At 53.0% G+C, this 21,446-nt stretch overlaps 1 protein-coding gene across 1 annotated transcript in view; it reads right to left on the bottom strand.

Moving 5' to 3' along the window:
- Nucleotides 1–643: 643 nt before the first annotated feature.
- POLR1A (RNA polymerase I subunit A) overlaps nt 644–21,446 on the bottom strand; it is a 75,163-nt gene continuing 54,360 nt past the window's right edge. The window contains exons 21-34 of the mRNA XM_058683426.1: nt 20,627–20,709; nt 18,489–18,654; nt 17,339–17,560; nt 16,264–16,478; nt 14,143–14,310; nt 13,081–13,216; nt 12,442–12,599; nt 7,512–7,638; nt 5,827–5,937; nt 4,946–5,245; nt 3,905–4,105; nt 2,664–2,781; nt 2,003–2,167; nt 644–1,621 (exon numbers count right to left, since the gene is read on the bottom strand). Coding sequence (XP_058539409.1) covers nt 1,521–1,621; nt 2,003–2,167; nt 2,664–2,781; nt 3,905–4,105; nt 4,946–5,245; nt 5,827–5,937; nt 7,512–7,638; nt 12,442–12,599; nt 13,081–13,216; nt 14,143–14,310; nt 16,264–16,478; nt 17,339–17,560; nt 18,489–18,654; nt 20,627–20,709 — 2,271 coding nt within the window. The 3' untranslated portion in view covers nt 644–1,520. The remainder of the gene's footprint in view (nt 1,622–2,002; nt 2,168–2,663; nt 2,782–3,904; nt 4,106–4,945; nt 5,246–5,826; nt 5,938–7,511; nt 7,639–12,441; nt 12,600–13,080; nt 13,217–14,142; nt 14,311–16,263; nt 16,479–17,338; nt 17,561–18,488; nt 18,655–20,626; nt 20,710–21,446) is intronic.

Here is a 21,446-nt window from a genome sequence, read left to right as displayed (position 1 = left end):
CTGGGCTTGCTCCTTCACTTTTGTACCTTCAGCGCCTGGGTGGGGCTGAGCCACGGAACCTACCGGCTTAAGCTGAGCCGTGGGGCCACGCGACATGTGCTCATTTGTCCAACGGGTTATCTTGAGCCCTGAGGACCCTCTCCCACAATTCTAGTATGAGTGGAAATCACCAAGTAGTGAATTGACCCACAACGCCAAGAACACATGCCGTAACCTGTGGCACAGGATTCCACTGTGGCCGTTTTTCCTGTGTCCCTCAGAAGCTGTGCTTATTCCTCTGTACCCAAGCCCTAGTAAACTGCTTCTGCCATTTTCCCTAGTGTGGGCGCAGGAGGCAAAGGGTGGGCCTGTCACGTGTCTGAAGGGGCGGCATGGTCATGCTCCCCGAGCAAGGCCTCCTTTCCCACCTGCCACACAAAGGTCCTTCTCACTGGCTTCCACTCTTCTGGTTGCAGGGCCAGAAGCTGGCTCCGGAAAGGGGGACAGAGCAGGGGCTGGCTGGGGTCAGAGTGGGAGGCTGCAGGGGCTGAGCTCTCCCCCACATCCTCTGACAAGAACAGAAGGGACCAAGATGTGACTGTGCTGAGAAATCCCAGTCCTGGGCTCTCAAATCACAAATTTAGAAACCACAAACCAAGGGAAAAAAAAAAAAACAAGTCTTTTTAATTTTTTCCCCTCCCAATAGCTAGTTCCAGTGATGTTTATTACTCAGCCTGAGTTGGAATAACATTAGACAAAAATAGAAATAGCCTCTGGATTTACAAAGCCTTTGTACAAGTCCTCTGACTTTTCTGTTCATGCCAGGGCCCCTTGCTGTGGTGCCAGAGGTCAGGGGAGGCTGGACGGCCCAGATGAAGCAGAGCCCGCAGAGAGGGATGCAGGCCTTAACGATGGGCCGAGAGCAGAGCCAGGAAAGATAAGCCAGGCAACTTGTCCAAACAGCTTGGCTGGCGACTTGGGGCTCTACGTGTGGGGCTGAGCTGTTGGGGCCCTGCCCCGGGTACAGAAGTTGGGTGGGCAGAGGTGTGGGTCTGGCCCGGGCAAAAGGTCTTGGGTGGACACTCTACGGGAACCGTGCCCCTAGGAACCGGTGCAGCTGGGAGGGGCAGGCCATAGGGTGGCAGGCTCCCAGTTCCTGGTCCTCCAGAGCCCTCAGAAGTCCTGCCTGCAGTTAGGTGAGCTCCCAGCAACAGGACTTCACCTCCCTGCTCTGGAGGTGCCACGCAGGGGAAGCCCGGGCCACCTCGGAAGGATTGAGGGGACTCGGTGAACCTTATTCATGGTGTGAGATGGGGAAGGGCAAGGACAAGGAAGGCTGCCACTTTCCAGGTGAAGCTGGTCGAGCGGAGGCCAGCTGCTTTTTGCACCCCCTACATCTCTGCTGTGCCCTACATGGTCACTTTGAACCACCCTGGACTCTGTTCTGTTCTCCCAGGCCTCTCAAGTGAAGGGCAGGCCAGGCCCTCACCTGGGTCCTCTGGGCCATCCTGTAGGCCGGGCAGATGGTGCTGCAGTGGCTACTATCTCAGGGGCTGCTTGAGCTCGAATAGGCCTGTCCCGCCTCTGACAACTTTCCCAACCACGATGCAGGCTGAAGGGGACCTCAGGTCATCATGCGATCCTGGGAGACACAAGAGATCTTGTTAGGTGGTTGAGAGGGAAGCTGGGGGTGATATAAGGGGTCTGGGGGTGGGGGGCGATCACCATGGAGGCTGGGCAGATGAGCCACCTCAGAGGCCAGCAGGAAGCCGAGTTCTGGAAGCTGATGAGGTTACATGAGGGAGCACTGCTTACAGAAAGAGAGGCAGAGCCTTCTCCCTTTCCTTCAAAAGGCAGAGGCAGCATCCCCATCTGCTGCCCACCCTCCCCAGTTGCTTTTTCAGTGAGATTCCAACATCTCACTTGTGTGGGAGGCATGTGGAAAGGTGCCCAGGGAGCAAGCCTTTTTGCCCAGAGCAGATTTAGGAGAGGGAAGACCAAGGGCACCTGCCCATGCACTGACCCATCATGGTGGCCTGCTTCAGAAACTGGAAGCTGGTTTCAAATGTCATTTGCTGCAGAGGGGAGGAGTTTGACCGGATCCCAAAGCGATTCAATGGCTTGTACACGCCCTCGAAGCACATATAGTCGGCAACCAGGGAGAGATGGCGGGGATCAACCTCAATGCCTGTCACATTGGCAGTAACATCAGGAAAGATTACACAATGACAAGAGGACAGTTGCAGCAGCATCACCTGACACGAGCCAGCACATAGGCTCAGATGTAGACCCCAGGGCTCCATTTCAAGCTCGGTCATCTACTCACTCAGCCCCCCATCCCCATCCCGGACCACAATCAGTCCAGCCCACTCTCCACGTCTGTCCAGTAGCCCAGGAAACAGACTCCAGACTTGCAGGACATGAGTACCTCACAGCACTATTTCACTTGGGACCTAAAACCCTGAAGGCAGGCAGGCTGGGGTCCATTCAACAGACAGGAGTTTCCTCAGAGGCCAGAGGAGAAACAGGCAGAGCGGCCCCAATGACAGTACTGAAACCTGTCCTCCCTGGTCACTCTCGGGGTCTCCCACAGGCCACATGCTCACTGCACCCATGTGTTGGTCTCCTACAGAGCAGGCCCGACATGCTGGGATCTTCTGAGTATTGTCCGTGGCTCCTCTTACCATACACAGCAAACACGTCCTTGATTTCCTTCTCAATCACCCGCAGCGCGGCCTCGATGCCATACGTGTTGGCCATGGCGTGGATGTCGTTGGAATAGAGGCGGCTTAAGTCCAGAACCTAGAAAGGGGTTAGAGACTGAGTGCGGGGGCCTGGCTTTCTGCTCCCTTCTGCAGGCAAGACCCACACTGGCCGAGCTCGCTCCTTGTCTGGCAGTCAAGCAGAGCCGACGATGAAGTGATTGAAAGGTGGCCCAGGAGTAGCAAAAGGACAGAGTGTAAGCAGAGGTGCAGGTTGGCCAGAAGAAGCTATTTTCTTATTTATTTAACAGATAGACTTGCCTCCTAGGATGGAGGCTTCCCTTGGTAGGCGAGGGACGTTCTCCAGCAGTGACACTTAAACTTGTCTCCAGGGCACATGGGGCAGCGAAAGGGCAGCTCCACGGGGGCCCAGCTCGTCAGGGGCCCAAGGTGGCTCTACACTATGGCAGCTCGTCCCCACAGGAGATGGTGGAGACTTTGGCCTTGTTTAAACAACCCTCCCAGGCATGACAGAGTCTGCCCTGTTGGTGGCTGGCTCTCAGGAGGTACGAGCCCACCCTGCCCTGTCTTTGGGAGGCACCCAGTGAAAGGCTCCAGGAGGCAGGGGCCTCTCCAAGGCAGCTGCTGTGGGAGAAGTGTTCCAGGTAGGGAGAGATTTGTGAGCTGGGTGCACACTGGGGAGGGTGGTGGGCTATAGGGGTTCCGACACCTCAGTATTCTTTGGGGAAACACTTGTGCCCAGGGGTTGAGAGCACCTCAGAAGGTTCTCGGACACACAATGAAGCAGAATGAAGAAACAGCCCAGAAGGATGACAGACGTGCTGGTGGAGCAGGTGGGGCACAGCACACAGGCGTTTGCCAGCACCAGGCATCGGCAGGCTGGTCTGAGCCACCTCTGCTCCCAGGGCCACCTTCCACAGATAAAATGAGCAGCTCTCAGGCCAGCGACTCCACAAACTACATCTTACAAATCTACTTTGGAGACATATTAATTTCAAGGAAAAAAAAATTCTAGCCAAACTACTCCAAGAAAGTGTGGGTGAGATAAAGTTACCGGAAGTCTTAACTAGGCTAATATGCACAGTGCATCCCAAGAAGAGGCCCCAGGTAACATGGTTGGAGCCTTGCCTCCCCGTGGCCAGCCCCTGAGTCAGCGTGAGGACCTTGTCCCGGCCAGCAGACAACCTGGGGAGGGCGCACACCTCGGCATACTTGAACAGCTCTGGCAAGTTGATTCCTTCTGTGTTTAAGACAAGCTCCTTCTCGTTCTTCTTATTGGTGGTTTCATTCAGGAGGCACCTCGTGATGCCCTTTGTCGCGTAGACGACAGTGCCCTGGGCCAAGGACACTACCAGGGAGCTCATGTCAAAGTTGATCTTCATCAGAGGGAGCTTCACTGTCACCTGCAAGAGGAAGGAGGGTTGCATCAGGGAAGGGGCTGCCTCCGGCCCCGAGAAGGAGGCAGAGGGCCCCCAACTGGCTCCCTGGGTGAGGCCTTCAAAGCCTGTGTAGTAAACACCTTGGCTGGGGACAGGCGGTCCTGCTGGGGCAGGCTGGGTGGGTCTGCACAGGCGAACACTGGGTGCCTTAACCGACCACACAGAGCAGCCATCTCCAGTCACCCAGGCGAAGGTGACAGCAGTGGAGTGACACCTTCACAGATGCTGGTAAAAATCGTGTCTGCTCAACAGTGCCCTTGATAGCCTTTCGATCACCGTAAAGTGTCACACTCATCGCTTCGTGTGTAACCTGCTCAATGACTCTTATCTACATTGCCGTTTGGGAGCCACTGGACTGGGTCAAAGTGAAGGTCAAAAACGTCAGCCCATGTGTGGGAGTGTAGGCCTCCTGACCACCCAGCCTTGGAGGGAACGGTGCACCCTGCCGTTGCAGACCACAGGCCACGGGGGTGGGGAAGCGGCATGCTCCTGCTTGCCTCTGCAACTGTGACATCCGTCCACTTGGTAGGACTGAAGACGGAATGGGGGGATGCTTAGAAGTGCCTCCACTCCAGGGCCTGGCCCATCAGACCCGCAGACACACACTGTTCTTGACGAGTCCGAAAGTACTGGCCCGCTAGGGGTTTGAGTCAAATGTGTGGGGCAGTGATTTGAGGCAGTGGGGCCACAGTGGTCACCAGATTCTTTAAGGGATCTGAGATCATAAGGAGATTGCAACCGACTGCCACAGGCCCCGCACGCCACCCGGCCCACGTGGGGAGGAGCTGGGCAGCGGGCACTGACCTGGCACCACAAGCTCTCCTCGGTGTCGTACTGGTAGTCCTCTATGAACGGGTGGGACTCGCGCACGGCCTGCGCACGGCGCTCCACGGCCTCGGCTCCCTGGGGCTCCCTGACGCGGGTGGATTTCCGGGGCTGTGTGAGGGGGGCGGCAGGGGCCGAGTCCTCCTCGGGGCCTGAGCCCACCTCTTCATCCTGCTCCTGGGCCTTCTTGGCACCTTCCCTGGGGCCATGCCCTTCCTCCTGCACGTCCTCGTCGTCGTTCTCCTCCCCAACCTCCTCCTCCTCGCTCTCATAATCGACCTAGCAGGGGATAGAATGCAGTCTGTGTCACCTGGCCCCTCCCTCCCATCTGTCTGGACTGTGCCTGCAGAACAAGCACCCCTGTAGAGGCCCACCAGGCCTGCCCCGGGCTGCCTCCTCCTCTCTCCCGTTGGCCCTTCCCCTGGGAATGGCGGCCTCTCAGTCCCAACTCCCAACACTCTTCCACCCTCCTTGGGCTCTCTCTTGCCCATCAATTTCCTCAGCCCCTCTAATCTGCCCTTTGTCCCAGCAGCAGTCATGGCAAGACTGGTTTTGGTGTATTTTCACTGTAAAAAATAAGAGGCAGCCTGACTTCAGCTCCTTGCAAAAGCCTCTGGGTCCCTGAATCTGATTCCATCCAGAGCCGAAGGACAGTCCTGGGATGGCCCCTGCCCAATCCTGCCCTGTGAACTTCATCTTCTTCATCAACAAGTGTGCTGGGCAGGCCAGACTTGTCCCAGGGTTCCTAATGGGTTCCAGCAGGATAGCAAAGGTGTGGCCATATGGGTGAGCAATAATCCTGCAGGTGTGACACAGGACGGATGTGACCATAGCCCCTTCACCTTGGCCAGTCCCCTCACCTCCTCCTCTTGTTTCTTCTTGCGCTTGGCATCAGAGGCATCAGCATCTCCCTCCTCGGCTTCAGCATCCACAATGTGCCCCTCCTCTTCCTCATCACCCTCCTGCTCTCCCTGTGGTTTGGGGACAAGGAGGAAAAAAGACTGGCTCCAAAACCGAGTGCTTGGTGAATCCATCTATCTACCCACCCATCCTCCTTTTCAGCTCACTCACCCACCCAGCTACCCACCTGCCTATCTATGCATCCATTCATTATACCTCCACCTGGCACCCTCCCAACCACCCATCTACCTACCTACCCTTCCACCTGGCCACCCTGTCCATCCAGTCCCTGCTCTGGGACAGCCCTGCACTCCCTGTCTCCTTCTCTTCAAGCTTCATTGTCACATGTACCACCTGCAAAACCTTGCATTTAAAAAAATTTCAGAATAGGGGGGCGCCTGGGTGGCTCAGTCAGTTGAGCTTCCGACTTCAGCTCAGGTCATGATCTCACGGTTTGTGAGTTCAAGCCCCACGTCGGGCTCTGTGCTGACAGCTCAGAGCTTGGAGCCTGCTTCAGATTCTGTGTCTCCTTCTCTGCCCTTTCCCTGTATGCTCTCTCTCTCTCTCTCTCAAAAATAAATAAAAACATTAAAAAAAAAAATTAAAAAAAAAAAAGAAAGAAAGAAAGAAAGAAAGAAAGAAAGAAAAAATTTCAGAAAAGGGACCAGGCTTTCCAAGTCATTAAAAGAAAATGGTATAAAATATTGTTCCAAATATTTTTGTTCTAGATGGAGATGAAGAGAAAGGATTATCTTGGTGGGCTATTAAGCATTTTAAAAACCAAACATTTGTATCTTTCTCTACTGACCCTGGCTCCTAGTTTCTTATAGTCTTCTTCTGGGTGACTTAAGGATAAATGGAGTAACCTTTCAAAGACCACCTATACCCATCTGTGCTTGAGTTAGCCAACTGGTAGACTTCCCGGGCCAGAGACCTAGCATTCTCTCTGGTCTACCTTAAGGCCGTACTAAGTCTTTACTGCGACCCTCTGCCGCCAGCGCCCCCACAGGCTGGCTGCATTGGCATAGCTATTGCTATATAGCCCTACAAGCTGCTGTTGGCTCAGATGACAGTAGGGGACCTATCCCCACACTATCCCTGGGTCTCCTTGCAGATGAGGTTATCACCATTCCTGGACTATTTTGCCCCTAGTAGCTTTTCCCTGACTCCTTCCTTTTTTTATTACAGCAGCCCAACTTTTCTGCTTCAAAATGCCTCTTCTAATTCCTGCCAGTGCTCTGTGGGCCTCGGTTCATCTGGCCCAGGGAAGTCAAAGGCAGAGCAACATGAAACCAGAAAAAGAATTCCAAAGCCCAGCAGGTACCAATACTTTCAGCCTGTCCTCAGGATAAAAATCACTCACAGAGTGGTCCTTGAGAGGAGACAGATAGATGATCATGTGCCTTCACCCAGTGCCAGCCAGACTTGCTGTCTGGCAGCACCCCCGTGACCCTATCGGCACAGCAGGTAAATGGAGAGGTACAGGGAGATATGGGCCAAATCCAGGAAGAGGCTTGAGGAGTGCTGAAAACAACCCCAGAGCCTTTCCAGGGGAGAAGACTAAGCCAACAGCCACCCTATGGGCTTCTTGGCCTGGGACCCTCCCTGTGCTGGTCCTAGAGGGGCCCCTGGGGGACTCACTCACCCGGTTCCTCTCTGAGTCCCCAGTGTTGTCTAGATCCCGCTGGGTAGCTCTCCGAGTGTTTACGCTTCTGAAAGCTGAGGCTTTATTGTTCTTCTTTCTGATGGATTCCATCAGAATTTTAAAGAATCTAAAATGAGAAGAAAGCCACACAGCCCCATTCAATACGAGCATCTCTACTCTCCCCTCCTTGCGGGTGTAGGATGTTCTGCCCAAGGATCTCACAGCCATCTAAGGGGGCGTCGGGGATTTACACATGAGACAGAGGTACAGCATCTCCTATCCCCCTCTTGCGGTTTCTAAAGGGCACAGACAGAGCACTGCTCCACAGCCCACCAGGCCTGTCTGCACACATGTCCTGCCACTCCTCAGGTGCGTGACTTTAAGCATGACAGTCTCTGGAGCCTTAACTCCCCTATCTGTAAAATGTGGGTATGAATATGCATCGTGCAGTCTTGTTTTAAGGATTAGAATCAACCCCCTGTCCAATAACTGTCATGAGGCCTGGCAGAATGGGTGTTCCGTGAGTCAAAGTTGTTAGCGCTGCTGTGGCCAGAGTCTGACAAGGACAGCAGACTCTCCGGCAGGAGGGGAGTCCAGGCCAGGACTAGGACTATCCTCTGCCTGCCCCTGCAGCATCTCCAGAAAGTGGTGCAGCGCAGGCCTGACAGCTCCTGTCTCCTTGGGGTATGAGCCCCAACAATTTGATGGAAGAACTAAGATGTGCAAGAGTTCATCAGAGTTTTAAAGGCACTGATAACTTACTTTGTGGCAATAAATCATGCTGACAAGTTGGAACCAGACCAATTTAAAAGAATCAACTTGAAGCAGAGCCTGGGGGCCTTTCTTGGCCCTTTGCCTCTTCCTCCTGAGTTTTCTATTTTTAAGCTCCCTTAAGGCCTTGCCCTACCTCCCTGCACCCCTCCCTCCCCCAACCCTGCTCTTCTTTTTTTCACATTATCTCCTTCTTGCCTTTCTTCTTCTTCAGGCCAGAACAGCATGCCAAAATGGACTGCTTTTAATTATATTAAGGATCAGGTCCCTCAGCCAGCCAGCCAGCATCCTGTACTGTCTCAGCACCTATAATGTGCGTATCATGTGCCCTGGGAGCAAAGCAAGGGTGAAAATACAGGAGTGTGGTCTTAACAAGCAGGCAAATATTTACTATTCTTCTTTTTTTTTTTAATCTTTATTTATTTTTGAGAGAGAGTGAGAGAGAGTGTGAGCAGGGGAGGAACAGAGAGAGGGAGACACAACCCAAAGCAGGCTCCAGGTTCCGAGCTGTCAGCACACAGCCTGATGTGGGGCTCGAGCTCACAAACTGTGAGATCATGACCTGAGCTGAAGTTGGACGCTTAACCGACTGAGTCATCCAGGTGCCCCTTTACTATTTTTCTTATTAAGAGCAAAAGACTATTGTTCTCTCTTTTTTTTTTTTCTTTAACTTTTCAAAGTTTATGGTTTCGCTGAGGTTTCTGCCCTTGGCAGAAAAAAGGCTCCTCACCCATCAATCCAGGGAAGAACCTGGTTGCCAGGTGCTGGGGATGGGGACCAGGACCTGATGAGGGAAGGCCAGGCTTGACTTGAGAAGATATAATCTAACTGAGAAGAGGGGGCAAAAGAGAAGTTTCTGGAATGCCAGGCTCTGGTTCAAATCTGGATCCAGCCAGAGACCCAGGAGGAAGGCCTTGATCTCGTCTGCATGGTGGGACATGTCCGCTGCGACCTGAGCCCACTGCAGAGAGAAGAGGAAACGAGATGGGATGCGGGTGTGGAAAGAGCTATGACCACTGCTCGTCGCCTCCCACTGCTTCAGGGCTGCTGCTCTGACTCCTCGGACTCTCTAGACCAGTGGCTTTGCGGCCATGTCGCCCCTCCGAGGCTCCTCCCTCCAGTCCTCCATAATTGGCCCCAACCCCACCTACCCATCTGCTCCCACCCACCCTGGTGCATCCTCTGCGCTCGCTCTGCCAGCAATTTCTCCAACCCCTTTGCTACCTGCTGGAGTTGCATCCACCCCTCAAGGCTGGGTCTAAGTGCAGATGAAAGTCCCCACGGAGACCTTCCTTAATCCCCCCTTGCTGGGCATCCCTTCTGCCTAAACTGCCTCTTCCAGTGGACAAGACTGCGGGAGAACAGGTGAGAAACTGAGAAAGCTGAATGCACCCTGACAAGTGGTAGACATGTTACCAATACGCCAGAGTTCTCCTGTGGGTGCAAACAAGTCTGCCCCTCTGTGATTTTGCCACGATCCAGGGAACTGAAGGCGCACAATGACTGTCCTGTGAAGGTTTTGCTATTTGTCAGAATGTGGCAACCAAAAGGGAACAGGATGGGTAGGCTGCAGAGACACCGCCCATCCCACATAAATAATTGCAAACAGAGAATATGACCCTTGGCTGTTTCCAGGAGTGCCTGGCAACTGCTCCGCCACCTGCTGCTTGCAAAGTCTGACTCCCAGAAGCTGTAATTGCACACTCTAGCTTGGTCGTTTCATGGCTGGGGACAGGAGGCCAGAACTTCCACCCGACTCCACGCTTGGTGCTCTTGTGACTTCACCGCCCCCGGCCGACCGCCCAGATAGCTCATACAAACATCCAAAGTGACAGGTGTCAGTAAAAATATTTACAGAACCTTCAATGCTTACACACTGCCATCTAGACAAATGCCTCTGTGTCTTTCTCTTCTCCAATCTATTGTCAAATAGTCTCACAAGCCAATAGTTGGGAGAAGAGATGGGATGGGAGGGAGGGTAGGGGAGAAGAGAGAGAAACAGAGATGGAGGAGGTGGGGGAGGGAAGGGAGAAAGGAAGGAGAAAGGTTTCCTGCAGGGGCGGGGGTGTCACTCTTTGAGAGCACACACTCACATTGCCTCGTGGTCCGTAAGAGGTCTTATTGTGCTTGCTACGCTGCCCAAGCCTGTCAAGCACTGTCCAAACCACACCCCAGTTCACACATTGCTCCTTCTCTTATTTTTGGCCCAATGTGCTCGAGTCAGAGTAGCTCCACAAAGAGCTACTGCACATGGCTTTGTTTATCACAGCTTTTCAAGTGCACAAGCAAAATACAAACTAGGAGCTGAAAAAGTACTTGGCTACTGGTAAGAAGCCAGGGCTGGCCCTCATCAAGAAAAAAATTGTTTAAAGGTGATGAATTTTTCAATTCTCCAAGATAACAGAAGTAGAAAGAACTCTAAGCACAGCCTGGTACATGCCTCATGCTGACCTACCTGCTCAGCAGGCAAAGCCCTAGGTGAATAGAAACAGGGCACACTATCCAGCTTCGCCTGCTCTTGACAAGTCTCAAGAGGCCATGTGATCCTAATTCCCATTTCTCAGAAAAGGGCTGCCTGGCCAGCACAAACATGCGGCGCACTTGGGAGTTCTGTTCCTCCCTGTTAATTAATGAGCCGGCAGGCTGGAGACACGTCTCTTGTGACATGGCCCAACGTCTTGAGAGCACTGGGTCTGCTTGGTAAAAGGAACCTTCTCCACCCACGTGGATGGTGATGCACGTATTCCCCAAGGCCCAGCCAGTGACAACTTCACTCGGGCTCATGTAAATTGTGACAACTTCACCCGGGCTCATGTAAATTGCAACAATTTCATCCGGGCTCATGTAAATTGGGGCAGGATTTGCCCAGTGGTGGCCCCTTTCCAAGGGGATGACTTCACATCCAAGCCCATGTACCACGATACCCACTGTCCTGAACACCACATGTTTAGAGGGCTGGCCTGAGGCCAGCTCACATCTTCAGGTCAGAGAGAAGAGGGCCAGTGGCAGAACAGCCGCTCTCTCCTGGCCACACTACGTCCAGTGTGGGCGTTGCTCAGTAAAGGTTGGTGGGATGACTGAAAGCAGTGAACTCTGCCTCCACTCTGCCCCATTGATTCTCCATTTTGGGGAGGCTCCGGGAAGATCTGAGAACTGGTCTAGATTAGAGGCAGTGGTTGGTGGTCTGTGACCAAATCCTGCTGACAGATGGGATCTATTTGGGCGTCACCAAGCTTTTGAAAATGTATGAATTAGTTGCTGATATTTAAAAACTAACAGGCTTATTTATAAAAGCATCAACAAGCAACTAAACAGACAAAGACAGAAAAAAAACAGGGAAAGAGGCTTTCTGTTTTTTTGAATTAGGAGATCGGGCCACTGTGGCCCACATGCCTGTCCTGAGGCAGGTTCTGTACTCTCCAGCCTGCCAGAGACCTCCCGGCCTTCTTCACTGGCCTGTTTCCTGCTGGGCCCTGCAACCATTTGAGTTTGCACGGCATGATCTAGGGTTCGCTGGTGAGTCAAAAGTGCTTCGCTGGCTCTTCCTGGCCTACCCCAGCCCCAATGTGTACTCAGTGTGGTAGCCTGTGCTTTTCAAGTGTCCGGCACTAACTTGCACTTGAGAAAAAAAAGAATGTTCATTCTCCCTACCAGAAGGGAACCAGAATTTCTCTGTAAGAAGCTGCAGGTAACCCCAGCTTAGAATTGGGGTTTAAAAGCAGCATACTACCAGTATACTGCTCATTATTACACAGACTAGAAATGTATTAGGAACAACATTATGCTGCCTGGAACATCATGTCAAAAACCAACACCATGTACTAGTCTGACCTTACAGTGGTACCCTGTGATGGGGCTCCCTCCTCCTTCCGGTACCTATACTTCCACGTCTTAAAGCCTCCAAACCCAAGACGACAAGACTCATCAACCAGAGAGAAGGCAAGTTTTCACGGACTGGTGCGTGGTTAATGCAATCACACCCACAGGCCAGATTAGCAGTGAGGTTTCCAAATTAGGCTACAGGGCCTGCTGTTTTCCCAAACATTGCCCTTGAAGGATCCATTTAGAGAAATGCAGCCAATCTCCCCAGGAGTCCTACAGCCTGGAGCACTCAAGGGCAATGACAAAGTCAAACAACAAATGCGGCCTGAGTGCTAACCTCGTTTCCATGAAGTGCAGGATGTCCTCAGGTCTTAGGCACTTCTCCTGCTGGTAATGTGCACGTGGCAGGAACTGAAACCGCAACTGATACACCTGAAACTTGTCCCGTTTTTCTCCGATACAGAAGGATTCCTGGACATCAATTTTCTCCAACACCTTGAACCAGAGGGACAGAGAGAACCCAACTTGCCTGAGTCCCAGGGGACTGTGCATGACAGTCATGGTTTTGGGAAATCCAAGGGTTTAGGGGGAGAGGGGGAGGGACCACAGGCCCAAACCCCAAAGGAACCCCACTGAGTTCTGCCAGTGTGAATCCTCGGGGGACAAGTGCCAACGGCTGGTGGGTCACCTCCAGAGGATGGCCCAAGGCTGCAGGGAGCAGACTCCAGCGGGGCTAGTAAGTTACCGCAGAAAGCATTTTTATTTTTAAGGCATGCGAAAAAGCTATAAACTGATGGATTACTTCTAAAGCTTACTGGTTCATCCCTCCCTGCTCAGCACCTGGCAGAGAAAGCTTCTCCCTCATTCATGGGAGTCTGAACCCAGGGTCTCAATCGTCAGCAAATCTGTTCTTCAGAGATGGAAGATGCAGGAAAATGCCTCCACCCACTCTTAGCCAGGTCCAAGAGACCATTACCTCCCCTAAGCACACTCTGGTGAGCTGCTTCTTCAGGCTTTTCACTCTCTTCAGTGCTTTCTTGGTGTTGAACACGGGCACGCTCATCATGGGCGTCTTGATGTTGGCACTGGCCACCATGAGAATCTCCCTCAACCTGTCACAGAACATGGGCACATCTAATCGTAAGAGGTACCCAGATTCCCTATTTTTGCGAGGCCTTTCTTATCAAGATATTACGGCTCTTCTGGGATCTGAGAAGCCTTGGGATATTGCAAGGAAGTACGCTGGATCAGAAAGTCCTAGCTCTGGCCCAGTGAGTGACAGCAAGTGACCCTCCTATCAATTTTCTCCATAGGAGCACGGGCTCCTCAAGGACAGGCTAGTATTATTCTTGTTTCCTATCACCTGTGCCTTACATACAGTGGGCGCTTACTAAGAGCTTATGGAACAAATGAGAGATGCAAGGATGATAAAGTTATCACCTATAGTGCTCCTACTGGATGCAGGCACCATGATGCTCCTGGCCTTGCCCCTGAGTTGTCAGCCCACATGGTCCAACTGCATGGTGGGCCCTGGCCTCCGCCCTTCCACAGGTCGAGGATCCTGAGGTTAGGGAAGTTGAGGAACCCCAGTCTCTCTGCTAAAAAGTGTCAAGGTCAGGCATTCAATGCAAGTGAGTCTCCCACTCTCTCCTCTTGTCCAGTGGCCATTACCCTATAGATGTGTACATGTACCAGAAGGGCCACTGTGGGTCACATTCTAGGTGATTGGTGCCCCCAGAGTTAGGCAGCCAAGTGCATGTGGCTTGTTAACAACCTCTGCTCCTGAGTCCCGACCCCAGGAGTGTAGCTTCACAAGTGTCCCAGGTCACGGATGCAGGAGTTGGCAGAGGGATAAAGAGAGATTCCAAGAGGCTTGGGCACTGATCCAACCATAGAAACCAGTTAGGCTCCAGAAAGTCCAACTCTAATCACCATTTTGGATAAGAGGCCCCCCCCCCCCCGCCCCCCACTGAATGACTTCCTCCCCAGGAGTGGGCTTAGGAAAGATCCCACGCTATGCACCCATGTAGCCCCGTACCTCGGAATGCCCAGAGTGACATTCATCTCGCCTCTGCCAGCAAAGTGGAAAGTGTTCAGGGTCATCTGTGTGGAGGGCTCCCCAATGCTCTGGGCAGCCAGTAGGCCCACGGCCTCACCTGGATCACATAGTGAGCGCTGCCACTTGAGCTGCAGCAGGGTCCTCAGCCTGGAATGGGGTAGAGAGGGGGGCACGGCTAGGAGCACAGACACCGCCTGTCTGTCTGTTAGGAGCTGTCAACACCACCCAAAGCCAGAGTGCATGGAGCATTAGCTCTCCCTCTTTCTGGGCTTGTTTTCCCTAGGCAAATGATCCTCCTAATCTTTCAAATCCTGCTAGTGACCCTGGGATGTCCTAAATTATGCAGTACAGATCTCAGCTGGGTGGCTGAAGTGCTAGACATCCATGCTCGGACCGTTCGTGTTTGCTCCGAGAACACCAAGTTCCCACTCTGCACTAGTTACCGTGAGTCCCCAAAGCAGTGAGTATTTCTGAGCTCGCTCTTCATGTTTTCCTTCCATTCTTTTCTCCCCACCCCCCTGTATGAACTAGGAAGGGGTTCACTGAACTATTATGGCTGTATGGGGTGGGGGAAGAAGGGGGGGAATGCTATCTTATTCGGTGCAAACGACTCCAGGCCACATGGGAAGCGCGCACGCTATACAGTTTTGTGATGTATTAACCATTCTTCCTTTTAGAACAGTCATAGGAACACTGTATTTCCCCAGCACATGGAACCAGGAAGGGGCTTGACACAGGAAGACTAACTGGACGTACATGTGAACGCAGAAAAAGTAGTAACACTGCATTTCAAAGCAAGTTCCTTTTAAAAACGAGACTTCCCTCTCCCTCCCCCGCCATGTAGTCTCTCCCAGTTACTTCAAACCAGTGAGGTCTGAGTACCTATCAGTCTTCCTGACAGAAAAGAACCTTCAAATACCTCCAGAACTTTAGAGATTCACCCAGAGCTTAATGCCTGCTAACAGGTCCCCTGTGAACGCCACTGAGGCAGAATCACCTCCCCATCTTGGTCCTACAAACCCAAATGATGCCCCCCCCCACCCAGGGTTCATCTCTCCCCACTCCCAATACGGCACTGCCTGTCCTTCTGAAGGTACACAGCCAGTGTCCTGAGCTGCAGGGAGAAGGGTGAAGGGGACAAGGGCATCAGGGTCTCACTCTTTCAGGGAAAGCCCTGCCGGCAGCTGTGATAACCCAGCATAATTTATTCTGACTGGGCCTCTCTGGGGCCTGACTAGAGAAGTCACATTAAAGGGCAGAGAGAGAGCCCTGCTCCTCCCCTCTCGTTCCTCCACTCATGCATTTGCCTTTGCTCATTTGCCTTTACCGATTCCCAACTTCCGTCTGCAGGCCCACTCCTGGACTCGGCTAGTCTCCCCAAGCAGCCGGGCCAGGGCCTACACCTTGGAGGTCTTCCAGCTTTGCCGGCCAGGCTCGGCGAGCTGAGTGCAAAGGATCCCCTGACAACCGCTCCAATACCAACCTTGCAGCAGGCCTCCCTGGGGGTGCTTCTGATGTTGTAACCTGATGTGGCTCGGTGCTGGTACCTGCCTAGCTTCCCACCTGCCTAGACCACAGGGTTGGTTTGTTTGTCTATTTATTTATTTATTGGTGAACGAGTCTAAGCTGAGGACTGCACATGCTCCTTCTTTCTTAAGACTTCAGAATCCAAGGCTCAAAGGAGTATTAGAGTAAATCAGATCCAACCCCTCATGAAAGGCTGAGCCATAGGGTCACAGGGCAGAGAATGATTTGCCTTGGGTCAGAGTTAGAAGCTGCTGAATGGCGAGCAGATTCCCTGACTCTCAATTAGCCATGGCCACCACACCAAACTCAAGAGAGAGTCATTTCTGCAAGCTTCCACCCAGGAGAGCATTTTTCTCTGTCCTGGGCCAGGCAGGGGTGTCCATTCCTGCCTATTTGCCCTTGCCTGTCTTGGAGCCCTCTGGGCCTGCAAGGTGTCCTTTCTATTTTACTTCCCTCCCTCCTCCTGGAGGCTCGAACTCAGGAGGCTGCCCTCCCTTCCAGAGTAGGTAAGGAAGGGGCCCGAGACGTAGACTCTCCCTCTGCACGTGCCCTGTGACAAATCAATGCCATTACCTGTCAAGAGAAAGCTCTGATTTCTCATAACTCTTCTCTGCTTGAGATGCCCACTCGAGACTATAGTCATCCACCTTTTTTTCAAATGTTTCCGACACTGATGCAAAGTAGATGTCTGGGCGCCAGATGGACAGACTGGGGTCTGGACAAGGAGCCGCCTTCTTCTGGTATTTCCTTCGACTCTGCTCATCTAACTCACCCCACATTCTCAATATCTGAAAGGAAGGAAAGGCCTCAGCCACGTGGGGGGAAACCAGGAATGGGCCTGTCTTTCCTGGGACATCCAGTGGGATAAGGAGGATCAAAGGCACTGGCTCCAAATGAGAGTAGGGGAAGGAGACAGAACCAGACGACAATGAGAAATCCACCCCAACATTTAGGACAGGGATAAAACAGAATCCATCCTGGCATGCACGAGCCCGACCATGACTCTCCGAGGTCTTCATCCCAGCCCACTGGAACACAGGCAGGGTGACCAGGAAAGTTACTGTCCAAACCGGAATTTTTTTAGAATAGAATGGGGAACTATCATTAATAACGCTAGGTTGAAAGGCAAAGCCAGGACCATCCTAGGGCAAACCAGGACACGGCTGTCCCTCTTCCAGGCTTTCACACACTTGATGCCCCAAAGCTACCCCACAGCAACTGCTTCAAAGTGTTCCCCTGCCTCCTGGCTCCCAGCTGTGTTTGCCTAATGGGAGGCTCCAGCAGCAGAGGGGAATGTGGGAGGAGAGCAATGCTGGGCATTTATCCCCCACCCTCTCTAAGGGGCCTCTGAGTAGGCCATGCCTTCCCACAGCTACCCTCTCCACTCCTGGTGGCTACTCTCCCTGTTCCTGCCCACCTGGGGTGGTGAGCACCCAAGTTACCAGCCCCAATCGGTTTCCCCAAACCTGGCCCACACCCTTGTGAAGAGTACCCTCCTTCAGTTCCTATCTGAGGGCCATTTGTTTCCTAACAGTGAAGAAAGCCGTATTACACGATTATACCTTCTATTAAGAAAACAACCCATTTCTTCAATCCCTGAGGCCTATATGCTCCAGGCACCAGGGACACAGTCACCTCCCCAAGTCACCTGGTGAGTCCCAGGGCTGCGGCCATTCTGGTTCCCACCCTCAAGGTTCAAGGCTTTCACGGCTGCCTGAATCTTCTGTGAATAATTCAAGAAGGCGCCATTTCTCAGCATGGTGTTGGGATGCCTGCTTTGCCATTTTTTGATGGCTCTGAAGTGGCGGAGAGCTTTTTGGGGATCTGCTCTGGATAAAACTTCATGGAGATGCTTCGATTTCATTATCACCTAAACAAACAAACAAACAAACAAACAAACAAACAAACAAACCACAGACATAAGACCAAAGAGATAAGGGCATGACACAGGGCCAGGTCATACAACCTCACAGGCCCAAGACGTGTGGAGGCTTCACAACGCCTCTCATAGGTGCTGAGCACCCGCTGCTAAACAGGGCCCTCACTGTGTATCCTGGACTTGGGAGCTGATGGTTCAGGAGCTGCAGGGATAACAGGGTATATCCCAGCATGTTCAGAGCCCCTGCAGAACCCAGGGGAGTTTCTAGGGAGAAAGGAGGAGAGAAAGTGATAGCCAAAGCTGTGGGACAGGCACCAGAAGAGAAAGGAGCTGGCACCGGAGTGCAACCTTCAACACTGCCACCTGCTGCATGACCATGTGCAGGTCCCGGTGGTTTCAGTATCGGACCGCAAAACAGGTGACTACTCAGTTAATGGTGATGGTCATTCTTGGGAGTGGCAAGGCATGGTATGAAGATCACCAGCCTGTGTGTCAGACACGCCTGGGTCCAGACACTGGCCCTACCACACAGCAGCTAGTCACTTCAGCTCCGATACTCATGGTCTCGGCTGTAAAGCGGACAAGAATACCTACTTCCCCAGGTTGTGGTGAGGATAAAAGCACACGCTGCCCACAGTGCACTTTAGCTTAGGGCCCAGCACGTGGCAAATGCCCCCAGATGGTAGCTGTTGTTCCAGAGGTACACGTGTGTTTCTGCTATCTCATGTGATGAAAGTCCCCTGAGGGGCTATGAAAATGTCAAACAAATGTTTTAAGGCATCAACTGGTGCTTTATAAACCTTTTCCCACTCTGCTTTTCAACAGCCACCTCACTGCATGGCAAAGCTCAGGGTGCAAGGCCCACATGCAGCTCCGGGCCCCACCACCTCCAGGCACCAGGTCTGGTCAGGCCAACTACCTCATAGTTGCCGGCGAGGAAGGGGAACTGCTTGGGCTGCAGGAACTGTGTCTTGGGGATGTCCAGGCCATCCTCCCCATACAGGAACTGTACCACGCTGCCGTCACTGTCGCGGACTGTCAGATCATACTGGACGACCAGCCCCTCCAAGTGCTTGATGATGCACCTGCAAGGAGAGCAGGGCAGTGGACGGTGGAAAGGGCAGCTGGGCAAGGCTCCGATGGCCCAGGCTCTGTGCTACAGCAGCTCCTGACCAGGGAGCTTCCTGATAGTTTTCTGGGAGGAGGAAGTTGCAGCCGCGTGCGTGAGAGGCTAGCTGCCATTGCTTGGCCCTGGCTCCCATATCCGGCCCCAGCAGCCGGGACTGCTGCCTGCCTTTCACTCCCCTGCACTGAAGAGCTCCCCAAGGACCAGTATCAGTAGGTCCATAAGGCAGGTAAGGCAGGAGGGCTTGCTACCCACCCAGTGCTTCTCCACTGTGGTTAGTCCAGATATTTGCCAGGGAAACTAAGGACACATTAGAAACTAAATGCTGATGTGCTAACCCTAACCTGGTGCCCTTTTTCCTCAGTGCTCCCAGTAGTCAGCTGTCTCCCTCAACCTCTCTTCCTACCACCTGGTACTGGCTCCTTAGCTTACCTCTGGCCACTCTGCCCCTGTCTCTTCCTGCCACCTTAACAGGAGGTTTTCTAGGAGCCACTGTTCCCTTAAGCTCCAAGGACAGAATTCAGTGTCAGTCACCACTGTCTTCTTGGCATCCAGCCCAGGGCCTGGTGAGGTTGGTGCTGAGCACCACTTCCCCTCTGCTGCAAATGCTGCAGGTGCTGTCTGGAGCCCTCTGCTCTGCTCTCCTTGCCCGCAGGGCCCCGCTCTCAGCACCAGCAACGGCCCCACAAGGCTGTGCGTCCAGGCCTCTTCTGACCATCAGGCCTTGTCTTTAAAGGTCCACGGGACATGGCTGCTTGAATAACCTCCTGCTGACTCCTCACGCCACACATACTTTCTTTCTCTTCTCTGTCAACTGTGTCTCTGAGCTGCCACTCAGGCCTGAAAACTCAACTAGGTTTATCTGCTGCCTCTCTGCTTCTTCCTCCTGCGTTTCAGCCAGCTGCTCTACGTCTTCACAACGGCTTCTTCCTTTCCATGGCCACTCTTGGGGTGCAGCCTTCCGACGTCCGGCTAGAACTCCACCATAGCCGGGCTGGCCTCCTCCGATCCATCCTGTCTGAAGCCCTGCACGGGACCTCCCCACCACAACCCTCCACTGGCAGATGGAGCTCGCGGAGGCTTATGTACTTTACTCCGATGGTGGCTGCTCCTCTGTTCCAACAAAGACCCTCCACATCTTCCCCCCCAGCGTTATCTAATTGGCCTCAGGGACTCCCACCACACACAAGGATCCCCTCACCCCAGACTTATTTGATCATTTGTTTTCTAGCTTTTTCTATGTTATACACGTATTGTTGAACGATTTAAGAAATGGGAAGTGGGGCGTAACCCCTGCTCAGGGAAGGAAACGGCTGTGTGATCCATGCCCGAGAGGGGAACTCGCCCAGCGGTGCTGAATGCCGGCTCTCCACGTGGTGCCGCCAGCTCGGCAGATGGCTTCCTTGCTGCCCCACCACCCAGGGTTGTCCACCCCAAACCCACCCTTCCCTTTCCTGGCCCAACCCCATGGGCTGCAGCCTTGGCAGTCAAGGGGGAGGGGACCATAGCAAGGAGTGCAGCTTTGGGGAATCTGGAACATAGCAGCAGGAGAGAGGACAAGGCTGGAGCAGAGACAGGAAAACCTCTGAGGGCAGGATAAAGGAGTTCTGCCTCCCTGTGGGGTAGTCACCCGAGTTCCCAGAGAACAGGACTTAGAGCCAGGCCTGAGGGGGTGGGGGGGAATGGTGTGCGTCCACAGAACACAGGGGCCCTCCGTATAAACCTCTGAGCTCACTCTCTACCAATCTTTTAGAAGGGGAAGCTTATCTGCATTTTCTGTCCCAGGCCACCCATGGCCATTTTTAAAAAGTTTTTTCACCCAAAGGGACTATAAGTGAACCATCACCGACAATGTGAAAGATGACAACGTGGAGGTGACTAGTCCTGGGACACAGACCCCGTCTAATAGGGGCAGAGCAGGTGCTTTTTACCTTTGGAGATAGCCGGAGCGGCTGGTTTTCACGGCGGTGTCCACCAGACCCTCTCGCCCTGCCATGCAGTGAAAGAAGAACTCCTGTGGGAGATGCGGGGCCGGGCCCCAGAGGTGGCTGTGAGGAAGGGTGCTTCCTAAAGGGTGGTGCAGGCCAACAGCACCACCGGCAGCCTAGTCGGATCTCCTGTGGCTCTCGGCCCAGACAGGTCCGATGGCCCCAGTGGCTTCTGCCGTCCCCTGTGGCTTACCTTTTGCCCTACCTTGCCAGGAGCTCCACTTGCACCCATGCATTCCACCCTCAGTATTTTATCCCACACCACACACCCCACTTTCCAAATGGAAATGGCACTTGGGCTTTATCACTCTTCCATTCGGTCCACATCCCTGAATTCTGCTTCCAACAGTGTCATCAGAGGTACACAGTCTTTTCCAAACGTTTTAACTAACTCACCACAAGAAATACACTTATGATAGTAATCAGCAAACATGGACATACAGATAGAAAACTCAAAGGAAAACTTTAGGAAACTGTCCTATCCCTTACTTGAATGTTTTCTTCACTACCCTGTTCTGTTTTATTACAAAGAAATGACAGTCACTATCTATTACAGTGATTTCATGATTCACTAAGGGGTCACAACCAGAGTTTAAAAAGTTCTGGTCCGTATCATCTCTCCTCCATCCTTTGTCAGAGGCCATGGGTGGTCACTGGAGAACCCATGTGGGACTGATGAGCCCTTGGAGCAGTTGGTGGCCTTGACACAAAAGGCCGGTCCTCTTCACGACCTGGATTTAGTTGTCTGATCTTGCAGAGATGC

The sequence above is a fragment of the Neofelis nebulosa genome, chromosome 9, assembly GCF_028018385.1.
Source record: "Neofelis nebulosa isolate mNeoNeb1 chromosome 9, mNeoNeb1.pri, whole genome shotgun sequence".
Lineage (NCBI taxonomy): Eukaryota > Metazoa > Chordata > Mammalia > Carnivora > Felidae > Neofelis > Neofelis nebulosa.
Note: the sequence above shows the minus strand (reverse complement) of the source record. Positions and strands in the feature narration are given on the sequence as shown.